Here is an 18,993-nt window from a genome sequence, read left to right as displayed (position 1 = left end):
TTGCTGATTTTTCTTCACTTCGAGTAGGAAACACAAGCTGTGGATGAAATGACTTTAAAATAATTGGAAGTAAAGATATCTCTCTCAAAGTCAGATTTGAGAGGGATACTTTTTAAGAAGTGGAAACTAAATTCCACTTCTAGGAATCCACCCTAAAGTACAAAGCATCATGCCTATAATAATAATGTTTTTTTGAATATTTTATTGTGTCTTAGGTGAAAGTTGCACAGAAAGTTAGATTTGCATTCAACAGTCTGTACACAGATTGTTCCGTGACATCAGTACAGTCTCCACACTGTATCAACACCCTCCCCATGTCCATCCCACCTGCCCTGTTTCCATCCATCCAGTGTCTCTGTACCTCCTTGCCTTCTCATCTTTGCTTTTGTGTAAATGTGGGCTGTGTATTCTCCTCTAGTTTATTATTTAAAGGAGCACATGTATTCCTCACAGGTGTTATTGTTTATTTTATAGGTCAATCTATTATTTTGCTAAAAAGTGATCTCTGGAAGTAGCTTCAGTTCCAGTTAATCTTAGGGCAATAGTCTTGGGTTTCCTGTAGTCTCCATCTGCCTAGTAAATCTGTTCTTTATTATGAATTTGAGTTTTGATCTACAGTTTTCTCCCATCCTGAGACCTTCTTTCCTGTTCCTGGTTAGAACGGTCAGTAGTGGTTGCTGAGCACCATCTAGTTCTTCTAGTTTTAGGCTAGAAAAGACTGTGGTTTGTGTGAGCCATTAGTCATTCTTCATTGCGCCAGACCAGTAGAGACCAATAGTTGTATCTTTCATGGCCTCTCACAAGCTTTTAAGACCCCAGATGTTCTCACCAAACTAAAAGGTAAAGCATTATGTATAATAATTTTTTAAATCTGGAAATAACAGCCAACAAAATGGGCTTTATGCTGTTTGTTTCTCTGAAGTGGAACAATATATTGCAATTTAAAATGATGCTTACAAAGCTTTTAATAAAATAGAGCATTTCCTATATTGTAATAAGTAGGAAAATCAGAAAGCAACATTAAGAATCATGTCAACTTTTTTTTCAAAGTTAAGTTTTGGGAGGGAGCATGGGAGGAAAGGCACCAAAATATTTTCTCCAAATGGAGGGATTGGAGTTATTACAAATTTTCTTTTTTTGAACTTTTCTTTCCCCCACTTTTTTTTTGTACAGTGTGCATATATAATTTGTTGTTGTTATTTTTATTTTTTTAATGTTGTATTGTGAATTATATGATAGTTTACATGGGAGAACTTTAGTTTTACATTGCATGTATAATTTTTGTAATGCAAAAGAAAAGTGGTACTTTACGAACAGAAAACGCGGTCCCCCGAGAATAAAACTGCATATTTTACACAGGTACTTTTTCTGAAGTCCTCTGGGTAATTGGATTTAGGGTAATTTCAGACAGTAATCTTTGTTGTTGTTGTGTGTTATGTGCTGTGGAGTCAGTTCTGACTCATAGCAACCCTGTACAGGGTTTCTGAGGCTATAAATCTTTATGGGAGCTGAAAGCCTCATCTTTCTCCCACGAAATAGTTGGTAGTTTCAAACGGCTGACCATGAGATTAGCAGCCTGATTCTTAACCATTACGCTACCAGAGCTCCCTGGGGGGCTGCAAATGGTTAAAAGCACTCAACTGCCAGCAAAACGGCTGGAGAAACCAGCCATTGGAACCCTTTGGAGCACAGTCCTACTCTATGCATGTGGGTCACCAGCCTTAACTTGATGACAGCTAGTACTGGATCATCAGAAAGACTTAGGCTTTGAAGTCAGAACTGGGCTCAAAAGTTGGCTTTGCCTTTCACTAGCTGGGACTTTGGGCAATTACTTTGACCTTCCTGAGCCTCCGTTTCTTCATCTTTACCTAGAGATGACAGTATCTCTGTGGTAGCATAGTTAGGATTAATTGAGAGGGCACTCAGGAATGGTCCAGCTTCCTTTTCCACCAGCACTTCCCACTCCTTTTTCCACCCCCAGTTTGAGTTTTGTGGACCCTTCTTCATTCCCCTGTTTCCTTAAGCCTTTCAGGATAGAGCACTATCCAGCCAAACTGGCCTCCGACTCTTACCTTGGGAACACTGAACTTCAGGAAGTCCCTTGAGACCGTGCCAGCCCTTTTGGAAGAGGCCATGCCACTGGGAAGGCAGCATTGTCTTGTAAGAGGAAATTGTGCCGACCCAGCTCCTGCCTGGAGCCTGGTGCTTGGACATTTTGGTTACTAAGGGGACCTTGGCCTGCTAAGTCGGAAAAGGGGGCCAGGTTTTGTCCTGTTCTTCAGCCTGCTGCCAGTGTTTGAAAAGTAAACACTCCACACAGCTTAACCAGCAAGTCCTGTAGCCAGGAGTGGGAAGAAATCAAAAACCTATTCCAGCCCAGCCACAGAGGGCCCACAAGGTCTGGTCTGTGCTGCGGGGGCCCCACTGGGAATAGAAACAACACTGATTCTGGTCCAGAATGAGCATCCCACTCCCTGGTTCTTTCAGCCTGTGAGGCGTCTCTCCAATGGCTATAGCCTTTCTACCCTCTTCTGAGAGGAGCTATTTCAAAGGTCAGCTGAGGCCAAACATATGATCTGGGGTGCAGTGGCCCTCAACTCAGTCCTCTACTCCTGGAGTCCTTGGCTGAGTTATCTGGCTGCTCAATGTGACTGTGTCCCAGCCTTTGAAGTGAAAGCCCAGAAGTTACCAAGAAAGAGTCAGAAGGATTTTGGTCTTTAGGCCATTGTGACTACAGCTTTTCTAAGTGGCTGTGGCTTAAGTGTGTATTTGGAAAGTAATCATAATAGGGATGGCAATAATGGTAGCTACTGTGTACAGACACTATGTGTATAGTGCCTCCAATCTTCACACAGCCCAGGAGAAGACACAATTACCATTTACATTGTACATCTGAATTCGCCAACCAGAAGCCACAGAACCTTGGGCAACCGACTTCATCTCTTGAGCCTCAGTGTCTCATCTCTGAAATGGAAATGGTGATACCTCATCTCCAGCTACAATGATGAAATGAAAGTATCTGTGAGAATGCTGTGTGTGCTCTGAAGTATGATGTAAGTGCAAAAGATTGTTGTGCATGCTGTTTTTGTAACTTCCTACTAGCATGCTGATTGTTTCAACGACTAGAGCCCTAGACAATTCTCTTTCCTTCTATAAGTCTTAACCTTCTCATCTGTAAAACAAACACTAAGGTCTGTAAAACACAAGTGCCATAAAATACCGCTGCTGTGGCTGTTGTTGTTTCTAGGTGCCATCAAGTTGGTTCTCACTCATAACCCTTTGTACAGAAGAACAAAAGACTGACCAGTCCTGTGTCATCCTCCCAATTATTGCTGTTTGAACCCGTTGTTGAGGCTACTGTGTCACACAGTCTCATTGTGGAAGGTCTTCTTTTTCACTGCCAGGCATGATATCCTTTTTACATGTTCAAAGTACATAAGATGAAGTTTCATCATTCTTCCTATCTGTACTGCTTCCGAGACAGATTTGTTCATTCTTCTCTGTCTGTTTTCTGTTAACTTTGTACCTTACAATTAAGTGAGTCAGTTGATGTGAATACTGGGTTTGGGATAGGAGAATAAGCTCAGAAATAGGCAGTCTTGCTTTTCCTCAGGAGCCCTAAACCTGTAGTAAGCACTTAGATAATGCTTACAAACTGATTGGTAGGTGTGTGTAGTGACTTCGAATAATCTGGAAAAGTGAATAGCCTGAGTTGGAAGCATCTAACCATGTTCAGTGGAAGGATTTCAGGTTTCTTCTCCCTGGGACCATGGTCTTGTTGTTGTTGTTGTTGTATTAACCCTAGGAGCCTTGTACCCTAGGAGCCTTCCAACCAGCATGACTTAATCCTTCTCTCAGAAGAAATCTCAAAATGCATTCTTAGGACTCAACGGAAATGCACACTCTGATTGGTGACCACACATATCACCAATGGGGGGAAGTGGGGTAAAAGCAGCAATGAAGCGGCAAGCTAAGCCCTACAATGTTCAGTGGACTTCTGTGGACCCAGTTGGGGACCTGGATGGCAAGCAGTGTGAGGAGACCTGGGGACTCTTGGGCCCAGAGTCAGTGGCGTGGCCACGGAGGACTCGAGAGTAAAGTGGAGCTACCGGCTGACAGGAAGAGAGGGCATGTGCACAGGAGCGTCCACACCTGCAGATGATACCCACGTGACCTGGACCTGATGACTGGATGATTGGAGCTCAACCAGGAGAAGATAGTAGAGGGGGGTGAAAAATGAGCTGATACAATATGATGAACTTGTCCTGTACCTTTGGAGCAGCAACTCAAAAGAAGGAACAAATCCTTAAAGCAAGAATCATTCCCACCCCCTCCACACACAGAGTGGACGGAGATGGGCAACTTGGACATTGGATACTCAAATGGGGAGAGGGGGACTACAAAGGCAAGAAGTGACTGGCTTACAAGCTTTCAAGGGGGAACCTAGTGCTAGGGAGCATGGAGGAAGGCAGAATCTCCAGTAGGTACTACTCAATCTGTCTGGGCGGAGCTGATGAAAGGAAATACAGATGGGTAACCCTGTAGTGAATAATGCCCAGAACTGCTTATTGTGCAATAGCAAGCCAAATAGAGGATTCCTGAAGAAGTCCACCGAAGTCCGGTGTGGAGACGGGCATGCAAAGGGATGGCCAGACACAGAGTGACAAGGACTGTGAGGAGATCAGTCTCTTTGAGGGTGCTTGATTTTAATGGGCTGCATGGTAAAGTGCAAAGAACATAGGCTGTAGAACCCACTAAGTCTGCATTACCTCAGACACATACTTCCCCTCTTTCAACCTCATGGTTGTCCAGTTACATAGAATGAGGGCAGTAATGTTCACAAGAACCAATGGTACTGAAGTAAGACGTCTAAGCTGCATTAAAGGCACCGGCAAAAATGGGGCTTCAGGACTTGATGAAATACAAATTGAAATATTTCAACAAACTGATGATGCAGCAAGTGAGGCACTCAGTCATCTGTGCCAAGAAATTGCAATACAACTACCTGGCCAACCAACTGGAAGAGGTCTGTATTTGTGCCCATTCCAAAGAAGGGTGACCCATCAGAATGCAGAAATCGGTAAACAGTATCATGAATATCACACGTAAGTAAAATTTTGCTGAAGATAATTCAAAAACAGTTACAGCAGCACATTAACAGGGTAACTGCCAGAAATTCAAACAGGATTCAAAAGAAGACATGGAACTAGGGATATCATTGTTGATGTTAGATGTATCTTGGTTAAAAGCAGAGAATACCAGAAGGAAGCTTACTTGTGCTTTATTAATTATGCAAAGGCATTCGACTGTGAATCATAACAAACTGTGGACAACATTGTGAAGAATGAGCATTCCAGAACACTTAATTGTGCTTGTGAGGAACCTGTACATAGACCAAGAAGTAGTCATTCAAACAAATCAGAGGATACTGAATAGTTTAAAATCAGGAAAGGTGTATGCCATGGTTGTATCCTTTTACCATACTTATTTCAGTCTGTATGCTGAGCAAATAATCTAAGAAATTGGATTATATGAAGTAGAACATGGCATCAGGGCTTGTGGCAGACTCATTAACAGCCTATGATATGCAGATGACATAACCTTGCTTACTGGAATCAGAGAACTTGAAGCACTTACTGATTGCAATCAAAGACTACAGCCTTCAGTATAGATTGTACCTCAGGGTAACGAAAATGAAAATCCTCACAACTGGACCAATAAATAACATCATGATAAATGGAGAAAAGATTGAAGTGGTCAAAGATTTCATTTCACTTGGGTCCACAAACAGTGCTCAAGAAAGCAGCATTGGTGGTCAAAACAGCGTGGTACTGGTACAATGAAAGAGACATTGATCAATGGAATAGAATTGAGAATACAGATATTAACCCAACCACTTAACAGCCAAATGATTTTCGACAAAGTGCCTAGGCAAATTGCATGGCAAAGAGACAGTCTCTTTAACAAATGGTGCTGGCAGAACTGGAAAGTGATATGTAAAAGACTGAGACAAGACCTTTTCCTCACACCCTATGCAGAAATGAACTCAACATGGATTAAGGATCTAAATGTGAATCCTAAAATTATGAAGATCATCAATGAAAAAATAGGGACTAACGTGAGGGCGCTAATTCAGGGAATATTCAGACTGCCACACATTTTGAAAAATACGCAAACAAAAATAGACGAGTGAGACATACTAAAAATTAAAAACTTGTGTGCATCAAAAGACTTCACCAAGAGAGTAAAAAGGGAACCCACAGACTGGGAAAAAAATCTTCTGCAACTACATATCGGATAAGGGACTCATCTCTAAAATATATAGGAAATTACTACACATCTACAAAAACAAGACAAATAACCCAATCAAAAAATGGGCACAGAATATGAACAGACACTTCACTAGGGAGGATATCCGGGCAGCCAACAAACATATGAAGAAATGTTCACGATCACTAGCCATTAGAAAGATGCAAATCAAAACAACAATGAGATATCATCTCACACCAGCAATAACAGCAAAGATTTAAAAAGTTGAGGACAATAAATGCTGGCGGGGCTGTGGAGAGACTGGGACACTCCTGCATTGCTGGTAGGACTGCAAAATGGTCCAACCTCTCTGGAAAGCAATATGGTGCTTCCTCAGAAGTTGAAAATAGAAATACCATTCGATCCACCAGTAGTAATTCCTCTACTGGTTATTTACCCACAAGACAAACAATCCACAACACGGGAAGATATATATATATATGCACACCAATGTTCATAGCTGCACTATTTACAATAGCAAAAAGATGGAGTCAGCCAAAGTGCCCATCAACTGAAGAATAGATTAACAAGCTATGGTACATACACACAATGTAGTATTATGCTACCTTGAAAAATAACAAGGAAGCTGCAAGCCACTGCATAACATGGATGAACCTTGAGGACATTATGTTGAGTGAAATCAGTCACAAAAGGAAAAATACTGCATAGGACCACTAATGTAAAAGACTAAGAAAAAGAACCCATACTAATCCACTAAAGTGGATTCTTAGTTGTTTGGTAGGATGTAGGAGTAGGGATAGGGGTGGGAGGGGAAGGTGGAGCACAGGGCAGGGAATAGACACAAGATAATTTGGGTATTGGGTAGGGAGGCAATATACAAGTAGGGAGAGGGGAATCGAAGAACAAAGCAGATGGGAGAACAATTAGACAGGTATGAATGGGCTAAATGGGACAGAGGTAAAAAATGATGTAGGCACAGCTTTGGAACAACAGGGCTCTGGAATACAGAGACTGAGACATGGATGGAATGGGGAAAAGGGGGAAATAATGTTAAGATGCTTGGATGTCTTTTGAATCATGGTTTTCCTTGCAATATATTATGAAACACACACTGGAGGGGAAGAGAAAGGAATAACCAGAAATATCAACATGGAAAGCTTGTAAGCCCGTCTTCTGCCTATAACTGATTGGAATACCTAAAATGGGGCTACAATATGTGTAGTTAAGGAGGTTTCCTGAGGAGCCTCTGTATTACATGGGAGTATAGGTGGAAGCCCAAACCACATCCAGACCTTCAGAGACAGGACATTTTCCACTTGAAAGAGCAAGCAGACCAGCCGGGAGCAGCTAGAAAACCAGAAGATACTTCTTGAAAGAAGGACCTGCAGGAAAAATACAAAACAATAAGGGCAGTCTGATTGTTACCACAAGAACATACAGGTTGCTTGCCCAGGAGACATCAAGGCAAGTGGTCGGATCCTCTCGGTGTAAATTCTCTTCGAATATTAAGACACAAGGGAAATATACACTTTGATTGACAACCATGCAAGTCACCCAGAAGGGGAAGTGACTGAAGAACATCAATGAAGTGGCGAGCTAAGCCCTACATAGTTCAGCAAACTACTGTGAACCCGGGTGGAGACCTGGTCGGCCAGTAGCGAGGCAACACCTGGGGACTCATGGGCTCAGAGTCAAGGACACAGCCACAGAGGATTAGAGTGGAGAGCGGGGTGGCCAGCCGATAAAAAGAGGCCGGACAGATAAAAGAACACCCACACTTGCAGATGATACCCACTTGACCTGGCTTCAATGACTGGATAAACAGAGCTCAACCCAAAGAAGAAAGAAGAGGAAAAAAGCGTCATCTGATACAGTTCGATAAACATGATCTACACCTATGAATGCGGTAGCTCAAAAGAGGAAACAAATCCCAGCTGCAAAAACTATTCCCACCCCCTCCACACAAAGGGTAGACAGGGATGGGCAACTTGGACATTGGCTACCCGAAATGGGGGGAGGGATACAGAGGTAAGAAGTGACTGGCTTACAAGCTTTCAAGAGGGAACCTAGATCCAAAGGGCATGGAGGAAGGTAGAGTCTCCAGTGAATAGTATCCAGCCTGTCCAGGAAGGGCTGATGAAATGAAAAACAGAATGGGTCTCTTGTGATGCAATAGTGAATAATTGTTATCAGGACTGATTGTGAGGGTTGGAAATCTAAAGGTGGACATTTTGTAGCAAGGAGGGGAGTGATTAACTTTTCAGTCTAGGAGTGGAGGACCCTAGGACCATCAATGGAGAAAAGCGGAGAGAGGGATCCTACCCAGAGAAGCGGTGAGGCCTGAGATGGAGGCAGAGAAGACGACGTCAAGAGATGGTGTGGCTGGGGACTCGGGATCAGGAGATGGAAAGGGGCTGAGGACTGTGGTGGGGTGTGCAGGCTTACAGGGTACACCCTTTGGTTGGGTGATGATGCATGGACGGGATGGTAACTATGCCAATGAAATGACAGATGATGGAATGAATATAAAGCTAATGTTCTCCCATGTAGACTATCACACAATTCACAATAAAACATTAAAAAAAAAGAAAGCATCAAAGAATCAAAGGATGTATTGCATTTAGGCAAATATGCTGCAGAAGACCTCTTTAAAGTGTTCAAGAACAAAGATGTCACTGTGAGGACTAAGATGTGCCTGATCCATGCCTTGATATTTTCTATCAGCTCATAGGCATGGATGATGACTAAAGAAGACCAGAGAAGAATTGATGCATTTGAATTATGGTGTTGGTGAAGAATATTGAAAGTACCATGAATTTCCAGAAGAACAAACCAGTCTGTTTTGGAAGAAATATGGCAGAGATTACTCCTTAGAAGCAATGGTAGCAAGACTTTGCCTCTCGTACTTTGTATATGTTGTCAGGAAGGACCTTATGTTTTGTAGAGTGTCAACGAAAAAGAGGAATGCCCCCTACTCACCCAAAGATACAGATTAACACAATGGCAGCAGTAATGTACTCAAGCATCACAATTGTGAGGATGGCACAGGACCAGGTATATTTCATTCATTTGTAGATAAGGTAGCTATGAATCAGAACCCATGTGACATGGCACTGAAGATTAATGCACTGGACTACAGAGTCGTTTGAATTGAAAGGTCAATGGTTCAAGCTCACGAGCTGTTCCTCGGAAACCCCATACAGGGTCTCTGTGGGTTGGCACCAACTCGATGGCACTTAACAACAACAAAAATATTCCTTTTCAGGGTTATAATCCATATGAAATATGATAAAGTAAGCAAGGCACAGAGAAAGCATTAATAGGACACCAATACATTGTCATTGTTCTACATTTTCAACCCACTCTGGCTTTAGCACCTATCAAGATATCCAGCTCCATCACTAGGTTATGAGGTGCTCTTGGGTGGATTAGGAAAAGGCACCCCTTTGATTGATGCCACTCACCAGGCACATAGGTGCAGGTGACTGGGCATCTTTGGCAGTACGTGCCTGCACAGATATCTAAAGTGGTTCTAAGGGTAGCTTATAGTGAAATTGATGCCTTCCATATAGGGCAACCATGTTTCCCAGTTATCTCTGTTTTCCTAGTGCCTTTTCATGTTCACAGGTATCCCCGTTTGGACATTAAGTTAGGAAGTATTTCTACTTAAAAACAATAAAATAAAAACTATGGTTCTGAAGTTCAAGACACAAAAGGAATGAGTTTTGATATATGGTGGGTAGGAGGGTTGGATAAGATTGGGGTTGGTGAGTAGGCAGGAGAAGAGTAGAGAGATTCTCGCCGTGGGTAAATGATATGATTAAAAGTCAAAAGCTAAGGCTATGTATAATCTTGAACTTACACAGATAATGGATAATTGTTGCCAGATGGGAAACTTTTTTTTTCTTTCTATTATCCCTTCACTCCATCTCCTCACCAAGCATGAATATCTACTAGGTGTGAATCTCCCTTATCTCTTCTATTATTATTGTACCAATAAAATAAGGGCTTATGAAAAGAGCCTCTGAGCCATTGCTAGCTAGATTTCTACAGAAAATGGAATCAAATTGAAAGAGTGGCCTTCCTATTTTATGTTGAAAGAAAATGTTAACTTGTTAACACTAGGCCGTACACCATATTCCATACCCAGGAAGAGCAACATATGAAAAAGAGATGGGCAAGTCACCTTTGGTATCTGAAAGGGGGATGGATTGGATGCTGTTATCATGAAAGCCTATCTGTAGACTGCTGGAGCCAGAGCTTTAGACCTGTAGACTTTAGCTTCTGTTTAAAAAAAGAAAGAAGGAAAAATAAATAAATAAATACAGCTGAGGTGTGAAGATGTCTCTCACTTCCTAGCTGTGTGACCTGGGGTGTGTGACTTAGCCTCTGTGAGCCCGTTTTCTCTCTGGGGCCTTGGGATGATCATACATACTTACAGAGTTTTTGTAAGAAGTCAATGAACTAATAAATGTGAAACATCTAGCACTGGGCCCACCATAGGTTTGCCAAATGTCACTTTTCTTCCCTACTCCCCTTCCTTGGAGAAATCCAGGGAAAGTATTTATATACACATCATTGACTTTCTTTTCTGGATTTTCTTTTTTTTTTACTTGCAGAAAGTCAGAAACATGGCCCTGGATGATGTCGTGATCCTGAACGTGGACACCAACACTCTGGAAACGCCCTTTGATGACTTACAGAGTCTCCCAAATGATGTGGTGGGTGATGAGCTTCTGATACTCTAAGTCCTGTGAGCTCATGCTACATGACTGTTGGATGTGGGGAGGAGAGAGTTGTGGTTTTTCCATGCCTAAGACCTGTTCTCTTTTCCCTCTGGAACCTTTGTCTCAGTGTAGAATGTTACGAGGCGGTTGATTTCTTGAGCTTTGCTTTGTTCTTAGAACTTTCATCTGAAAGATTTTGATTCCAAGAGCTTAATAGCTCCTCTTTGTATAGAAGCAGGGGTCTTGCCATCTCTCTCCAATGTGTTACTACCTCCGCTTCCCTCTGTATAAAGCACAGAAGGTGGGTGGGGGAGGGGTTTCAGTGTAAGCAGTTTGGGGACTTGAACCTGCATTATTTTCCTGGACCATCATCAAACAAAGTTGTTTCCCCCTATTGGGTTTTCTGTTGCCAGTGTTTTGAATATTGCTACATGATCCCCAAATCTCTTTTTTGTTACCTCAGATCTAGGCAGAATGTGGATTCTTTGTAGCAAAAAACCATCAGCAGCTACATTAGCCACTTTGGCTATATGCCTATCTCATTGCTACTCAGAGCTGCCTCGTGGGTAGCTGTTTGAAGTAGACCCTTTCTACCCTTTTGTTTGTAAGAATGAAGAGGGTTAGAGCTTACAGCGAAGTGTAGTTTTGGTATTTCTGGCTTGGCCTCCATGGTTCTGCCGGCTAGAAAAATCTATAATGTTAGTCTGGTTTCTAGACTGACAGGAGTCTGTGTTCCTGCCATGTGACACTAATACTATGGTTGTGTCCTGGGAGGGGGCAGGGTGCTTTACCTAGTGGGCACTGGTACTCCGTTACCTCTGGCAGCCCTGGTGTGCTGTGGAGTTAACTGTTCTGGAGGCGCATGCTGTTTGTTGATGAATGGCTTGCAACATGGCTTCAAAACTCTCTGCCCTATGCTCCTGTGACATTTTGGGGAAATTGCTTATGCTCCATAAAGATCCATTTCAGTTGTAACATAACAAAACAGTGACTTCTTTCATTGAGTTACTCTGTGCTAGGCACCGTACTAAGCACTTGTCAATGACTCTTGACACTACTCTGAGGGAATTTTTTCACTCCCATTTTCCCCACCTGAGTTACAAAGAGCTAGAGCACCCAATCGTATTGCTTTCTCTAGATCTCTTCTGTATTCCAGAGCATATTCCATTAACGGTACAGCCCTATGGAGTAGGTGTTCTCTCCTTTTCACAGTAAGAAAACACCTCAGAGAGTATGTGCCTTGCTGAAAAAAGTCATACAGCTCATCAGGGTCAGAGCTGAGGTTGTAAGTCCAATCTGCAGGACCCTAAAGCCTGAGCCGCTTCCACACTGCCTCCATCTGAGGTTAAGAGAAATGACAGAGAACTTAGAAAAATAGCAATACAGAAGCATGAGAGCTACTGCTGAGTGTGTCAGGACGGGATGCTTGCTTGGTATCCTAGGGCCTCATGACCAAAATTTTAGTTACTTTGGTCCAAGGAATGTGAAGTGTCCACTCTTGTTCCCTTGCAGTGGGAAGCCTCTCTCTTTATCCCTTTAAGCCATGGAGTTCACCAGCAACGAACAACAACACAAGTCTTCAGCATGAACCTCAGGGAAGTGAACCTGAGGTACATGAAGTGCAAGGAATGGCCACAGGCCCCGAGGCAGCTTGGGATAAGGAACTTAAGGCTCTGAAACCATGCTGTGGACTGACTGGTCCCTTCTATATGCAGACAGTGTTCAGACCCTATGCTGGGCATTGGGGAGCAGAGATGAAGCAGATCCAGTCCTTGCCTTCACAGAGCATATTCCAAACTGTTATCAGGACAGACTGAGGGTTGGAAATGTAAAGGCAGATGTTTTGTAACAAAAAGAGGGGAGTGATTGACTTTGCAGTCCAGGAGCGGAGGTCCTGGGACCATCAAGGAAGAAGAGCAGAGTGTAGGACACTACCCAGAGAAACAGTGATGCTAGAGATGGAGGCAGAGACGATGACGTGGAGAGATGAAGCAGCTGGGACTTTAGACCCAGAGAGGGAGAGGGGCTGTGTGCTGACGACCTGGGGGCAGGCTTGCAAGGTTAGTTGATGATGCATGGAGGGGATTGTAACCATGGCAATGGAATGATATACAATAGGATGAATGTAAAGCTAATGTTCTCCCACGTAAACTATCACATAATTCACAATAAAACATTAAAAAAAAAAAAAAGAGCATATTCCAGGAGGGGAAGCAGACCTGTAAACTACATGCGTATTGTAGCATCCCATAGCAGATGCCACAGAGGGACTAGGAATTGGGCACAGTAGGACGTAGGGGTCAGAGTGACGAAATGTTAGGGAGGGCAGTAGCAGCTTCCTGAAGATGGCAAATTCTGGGTGCCTTTTCAATGACAAATGAGGGAGCTTCTGGCACCCAAAAGAAATAGGACAAGTAATTTTTCCTCTTGATCTCAGTTCAAAAAAACAACCTTCTAAAGACAAATGAATATAAGACCCCCAACAAGATGGCCTGGCACAGTGACAGCAACAGTGGGCTCAAACATAACAGCAAATGGGAGGATGACACAGGACAGAGCAGTATTTTGTTGTGTTGTGCATAGGATCGCTATGAGTTGGAACCAACTGGGTGGTACCTAGCAACAACAACAACAAGACAAAAAAAAAAAAAAAACCACCTTTAACTTACTTAGATATTAGATACAAGTTCCCATTGATGACTTTGGAATCAGACCTTTTCTCATTTACTGACTGTGTGATCTTGGACAAAATACTGAATTCTCTGAAACTTAGTTTCATCATAGGGGTTTGTTATATGAACTAAAAAGAATATATACGAGTATAAGACATGTAAACATACATCCTATGTGTACTAATAGATGGTAATTAATGAAGTTGAACCGTGGATGCTGACCATAACTAGCATGGCATTCAACACCTTCCTTTGTGATGTGATTTCCCTCCCTGTATTGTAGGCATATGGAACCTCTAGTGGTTCCCCCAAGCATAAATGTTTTTCATACCTTTATACTATGTATAGAGGTGTTTTTTGTCCCAAATGTCCTATACTGTATGTCAATCTCTTACTCATTCTTCAAGATACACCATAAACATTATGCTGTAAAAACCTTCCCTATTCTCTCCAGGAAAGGAGCTCTGGTAGCGTAGTGGTTATGAATTGGGCTGCAAACATTAAGGTCAGAAGTTAGAAACTACCAGCTGCTCCGTGGGAGAAAGATGAGGCTTTCTGCTCCCGTAAAGATTTACAGCCTCGGAAACCCTGTACAGGGTCGCTATGAGTCGGAACTGACTCAGCGGGACTTAACAACAGCAACATTCTCTCCAGGAATATTTGACCATGTCTTTCTCTACATCCCCATAGCCCCTTGTATTACTTTTATAACTATACTTATCAAACAGCACTGTGCCTTATTACACATGTCTGGATTTCCCTTTTAATTGTGAGCTTTTTGGGACAGGAATTCAAGTTTTATTCACCTTTGCATTCCCATTGGGTAGATAGCTGGAAGGTTGCAAGGGGCGTATGGATTGAGTTAATTTTGTGTAACATAGCATCTATGGCAAAAATTTTAATGAGCCCTGATGGCACTGTAGGATAAGCACTAGACTGCTAACCATGAGGTGGGCAACTCAAACCCACTAGCTGCTTCATGGAAAAAAGATGAAGCTTTCTCTCCCCTAAAGATTTACACCTTTGACCCACTATGTTGTTGTTGTTAAGTGCTGTAGAGTCTATTCCGACCCATAGCGAACCTGTATAGGGTTTCCAAGGAGCAGCTGGTGAGCTTGAACCACCAACCTTGCAGTTCAAATGACTTTGCAGTCTGACACGTTAGCCCAAAGCACCACAAAAGGACTCCAGTTACAAGTGTTAGAAGGCATTTATATCAACAATGAGTCAAAATCTGCTTCATGGGAGTGAGCTTGTTTTTTGTTTTTTGCTGGAAATTTTATTAAAAGAGGCCTTGGTTCTGCATCTAACCATTATGAAGTAGTTGATACTGAATTTATCCTCCCACCATTAACAACTTAAATATGTAAAACAACTGTTTAAAAAAAAAAAGGAACAACACAGGGCAGACAAGGCAGAACTATGATCCCTGGGAGAATGAAAACCAGTAAAGTAAGGCCTAAAACCCCCCTGGGTTTCTGTGTTGAGGAATTTTCTGGACCTTGGTGACAGCATGGTGATCCCCAGCAGAGCACAACAGTCTTAATGAGTTGAAGAGTCAAAGATCTTAATTTAGGGAAGAGATAGTTTAAATTTGTGGGTCACAGTATCAGACAGGAAGCCACAAAAGAGGTCCAGAAACTTTCATTAGGTTCTCTTGACTAATCTACCAAAGGCTAATCTGATTGTGTATAGTGTCAAACTCTTGGCTGGGATGGATAAAATGAACAATTCTCAAAGCTCACACAGGACTGGAAATCATTCAGATTCTGACCAGAGTACAGAGACCTCACTGAATACACAGGACAATCAGTCGGAACCCCAGAAGAACCATATCTTGACAGTAGGTCTAAATTAGCTCTAAGTAAAGTTATTTTGTTGTTAAGTGCCATCCAGTCAGTTCTGACTCATAACTACCCTATATAGGGTTTCCAAGAAGCGGCTAGTAGATTTGAACTGCCGTTCAAACCAACCTTGCAGTCCAGTACTACTTATCCTACAGCACCATACCAGGACTGCTGCCTTGCACTAACAAAGCTTAAAAACAGGCCATGAAGAGCTAAAGAGAGGGCTTCAGGGATGCTGATAATATGTTGGGCTTTTGTTTTTTAATCTAAAATTCTGGTTGCATGGATAAGAAAGTCTTAAACTGTATACCCATAATGTGTACACTTTTGTGCATGTGTGTTAAATTTTACTTAAAAAGTAGAACTTAAAAAAAGAAAAATCCTTGGAAGGACCAACCCAGTATAGAAGAAATTTAATCTATCAAAATAACCCTTAACACTCTTTAACAGAAGACAGAATCTAACACTCAACAACATAACATTCACAATATCCATCATCTTACCATTAAAGGGAGTCCTGATGTGGTGCTGTAAGATAAGCACTGGACTGCTAACCATAAGTTTGACAGTTCATACCCGCTAGGTGCTCCTTGGAAACCCTATACAAGGTGTCTATGAGTTGGAACAACTCAAAGGCAGTTAACAAACAAACAAATTATAAAAGTACCAGACATGTCAAGAATCAGGAAAACGTGATCCACAACCAAGAGAAAAATTAGTAGAAACAGAAAGATATGATGGAATTAGTGAATAAGAACCTTAAAACATTTATTATAAAAATTGTAAATAGGTTTACAAATTCAAAGCAAAGCATGGATTAAATGAGAGAAATGGAAGACATACAAAGAAAGGGAACATCTAGAGGTGAAAATGTGTATTTGAAATGAAAATTTCATTGGCTGAGATTAAAAATAAACATTGCAGAAGCAAAGATAAATGAATTTGAAGACATAGCAATAAGAATTATCCAATATGAAGCACAGAAAGAAAATAAACTGGAAAAAATAGCATAATCTCAGTGGTTTGTAGAACAATATGAAAGGACTAACATACGTGTAACTGGAATCCTCAAAGGCGAGGGGATGGGAAAAATATTTAAAGAAAAATAGCCAATTTTGTTTCCAAATTTGATGATCAACTCAGAGATCCAATAAGTTCAATGAACTTCAGGCATGATGTACAGAAAGCAACCACACAAAACTATGTTATGATAATTGTTTCAAAGCCAGTGAAAAGGAGAAAATCTTAAAAATAGCTACAGGAAAAAAATATACATAACCTAGAGAAAGAAATGACAGAAGACTTCTTATTAGAAACTGACAAACTAAAACACAGTAATGAAATAAAATTTTTGTCAGCCTTCACAAATGAAGACAAAATAAAAACTTTCTCATACAAATAAAAGTGAGAGAAATCATTCCCAGCAGGCCTGCATTACAAGAAATGTTAAAGGAAGTTCTTCAGATGGAAGAAAAATGACACCAGAGGCAAACATCAATAGGGAATAAAAACTACCAACAATATTAACTAAGTAAAAGACTTCATCTCATTTGAAATTTTTTTAAAAAGTATTTGACTGTTTAAAACACAAATATTACCCATGTGCTGTGTGGTTTATAGCATAGTGATGGTGGTATGCCAGGGAGTTGTTTCCAACTCATAGCGACCCTGAATAGGGTTTCCAAGGCTATAAATCTTTACATGAGCAGAAAGCCTCATCTTTCTCCTGTGGAACAACTGGTTGTTTCAAACTGCTGACCTTGAGGTTATCAGCCCAAATCATAACCACTAAGGTACCAGAACTCCTTGGTTTGTAACGTAGATAGATATAAAGTGTATGGCAACAGTAGCACAAAGGACATGAAAAGTGGAGAACATGCTATGTAAGATTCTTACATGTGAAGTGGTATAACATTACTTGAAAATAGACTGTAATAATTTAAAGATGTAGATTGTAAACCTTGGAGGAGCTACTAAGGAAAAAATAACTAAAACTAAGTTACATAGGCAGTATTGGTGGTGGCATGCCATGGAGTCAGTTCCAATTTATAGCGACCCTGTGTAAGATTTCCAAGGCTGTAAATCTTTTCAGGAGTAGAAAGCCTCATCTTTCTCTCATGGAACGACTGGTAGTTTTGAACTGCTGACTGGGAGATGAGCAATATTGGAGATCCAAAATATTTGGGGCATAAAGGAAAAGGGACCAAACAGATATGGAACAAATAGAAAAGTTATCAAGATGGTAGATTTATCCAACTATATGGATTATTATGTTAAACATATGTGTTCTAACTTCTTTAATTAAAAAACAGAGATTACTAGAGTAGATTAAAAAGCAAGCTCCAGTTATTTTGTCTATAAGAATTTTACTTTAAATATAAAATGTCATATAGGTTCAAAGTAAAAGGATGGGAAAATGTATTCCATACAATCACTAATCAAAAGATAGTTGGAAGAAAAAAAGACAATTCTTCCTTAGATAAGAATTCCAAATAGTGTATGTAGATACACTTTTCTCCAGTAGGAAGAATTTAATCACCTGCCAAATTTGAGGTCTGCTTGATTTTAGTAACTCCATTTCAAAGAATAAAATTTGTAAAGGAAAAAATAGTACCTTTAGTGGAGATACATGACCCATAATACTACCTTAACCAAATGATCAGGTTTAACCTCCCCAAGGATTCCTTGTAACCCCTTGTGATGAAGTGAGTTGATTTTATATGGCCTTGCTAGCTACAGTCTTGTAACTGCCCCCAAATGATTGACTGGGCCACAGTCTTGCACTGGATTAGTTAACTATGCAGATCAAGTGATTTGTGATCTCCTGAGGGGGATTAGTTGATTTATGGTACTGATGGGAGGACCATGCTTTGAAATTGACAAGGAATAAGGAGTCCTGGTTTGGTGTTGAAGGATAAGCCCTGGACTGCTAACTGCAGGTCAGTGGTTCAAACCCACCAGCAGGTCCTTGAAAACCATTTATAGGGTCGCTATGAGTCTGAACTGGCTTAACAATAACAGCAAACAAGGCAGGTATAAAGACCAGTCCCACGGAGATTCAGAGGAACCTCATACACTGGAGCAGAATACATCCTTTGATGCTAGAACCTGGGATTCCTATACTGAGAATCTCATAGACATAGAAGGAAGATAGCATAAGATGGCAGTGGGGCAGCAAGGGCCCAGGTAGCATAGTGAAAACCAGTAAAGAGGCCAGCTAAGCCCAGTGGCAGAGCTGAAGTCTCAGGAGCCATGTAACCCCTCTGGTGGTAGCCAGAGGCAATGATGACTTGAATGCTGCATCTGACCTGAACCATAGTGTGCCTGCCCAGTGACATAAAAATGGACATAGGTAATTAGGGAAGAGTAAGTGTATCTCCTCTGGGAATCTGTTATTATTGTTCACTGTTTGCTTTCTGTAAATAATAATAATGTCTTACACATTGCCACACATTGATTATAGATGGATGTAGCATT

The 18,993-nt window shown here is 41.4% G+C and overlaps 1 protein-coding gene across 1 annotated transcript in view; it reads left to right on the top strand.

The window, feature by feature from the left end:
- Positions 1 to 18,993, top strand: part of DENND1A (DENN/MADD domain containing 1A) — a 469,777-nt gene that overhangs the window by 206,049 nt on the left and 244,735 nt on the right. The window contains exon 8 of the mRNA XM_006834747.1: positions 10,890 to 10,991. Coding sequence (XP_006834810.1) covers positions 10,890 to 10,991 — 102 coding nt within the window. The remainder of the gene's footprint in view (positions 1 to 10,889; positions 10,992 to 18,993) is intronic.

Source organism: Chrysochloris asiatica, unplaced genomic scaffold (assembly GCF_000296735.1).
Source record: "Chrysochloris asiatica unplaced genomic scaffold, ChrAsi1.0 scaffold00014, whole genome shotgun sequence".
NCBI lineage: Eukaryota > Metazoa > Chordata > Mammalia > Afrosoricida > Chrysochloridae > Chrysochloris > Chrysochloris asiatica.
Note: the sequence above shows the minus strand (reverse complement) of the source record. Positions and strands in the feature narration are given on the sequence as shown.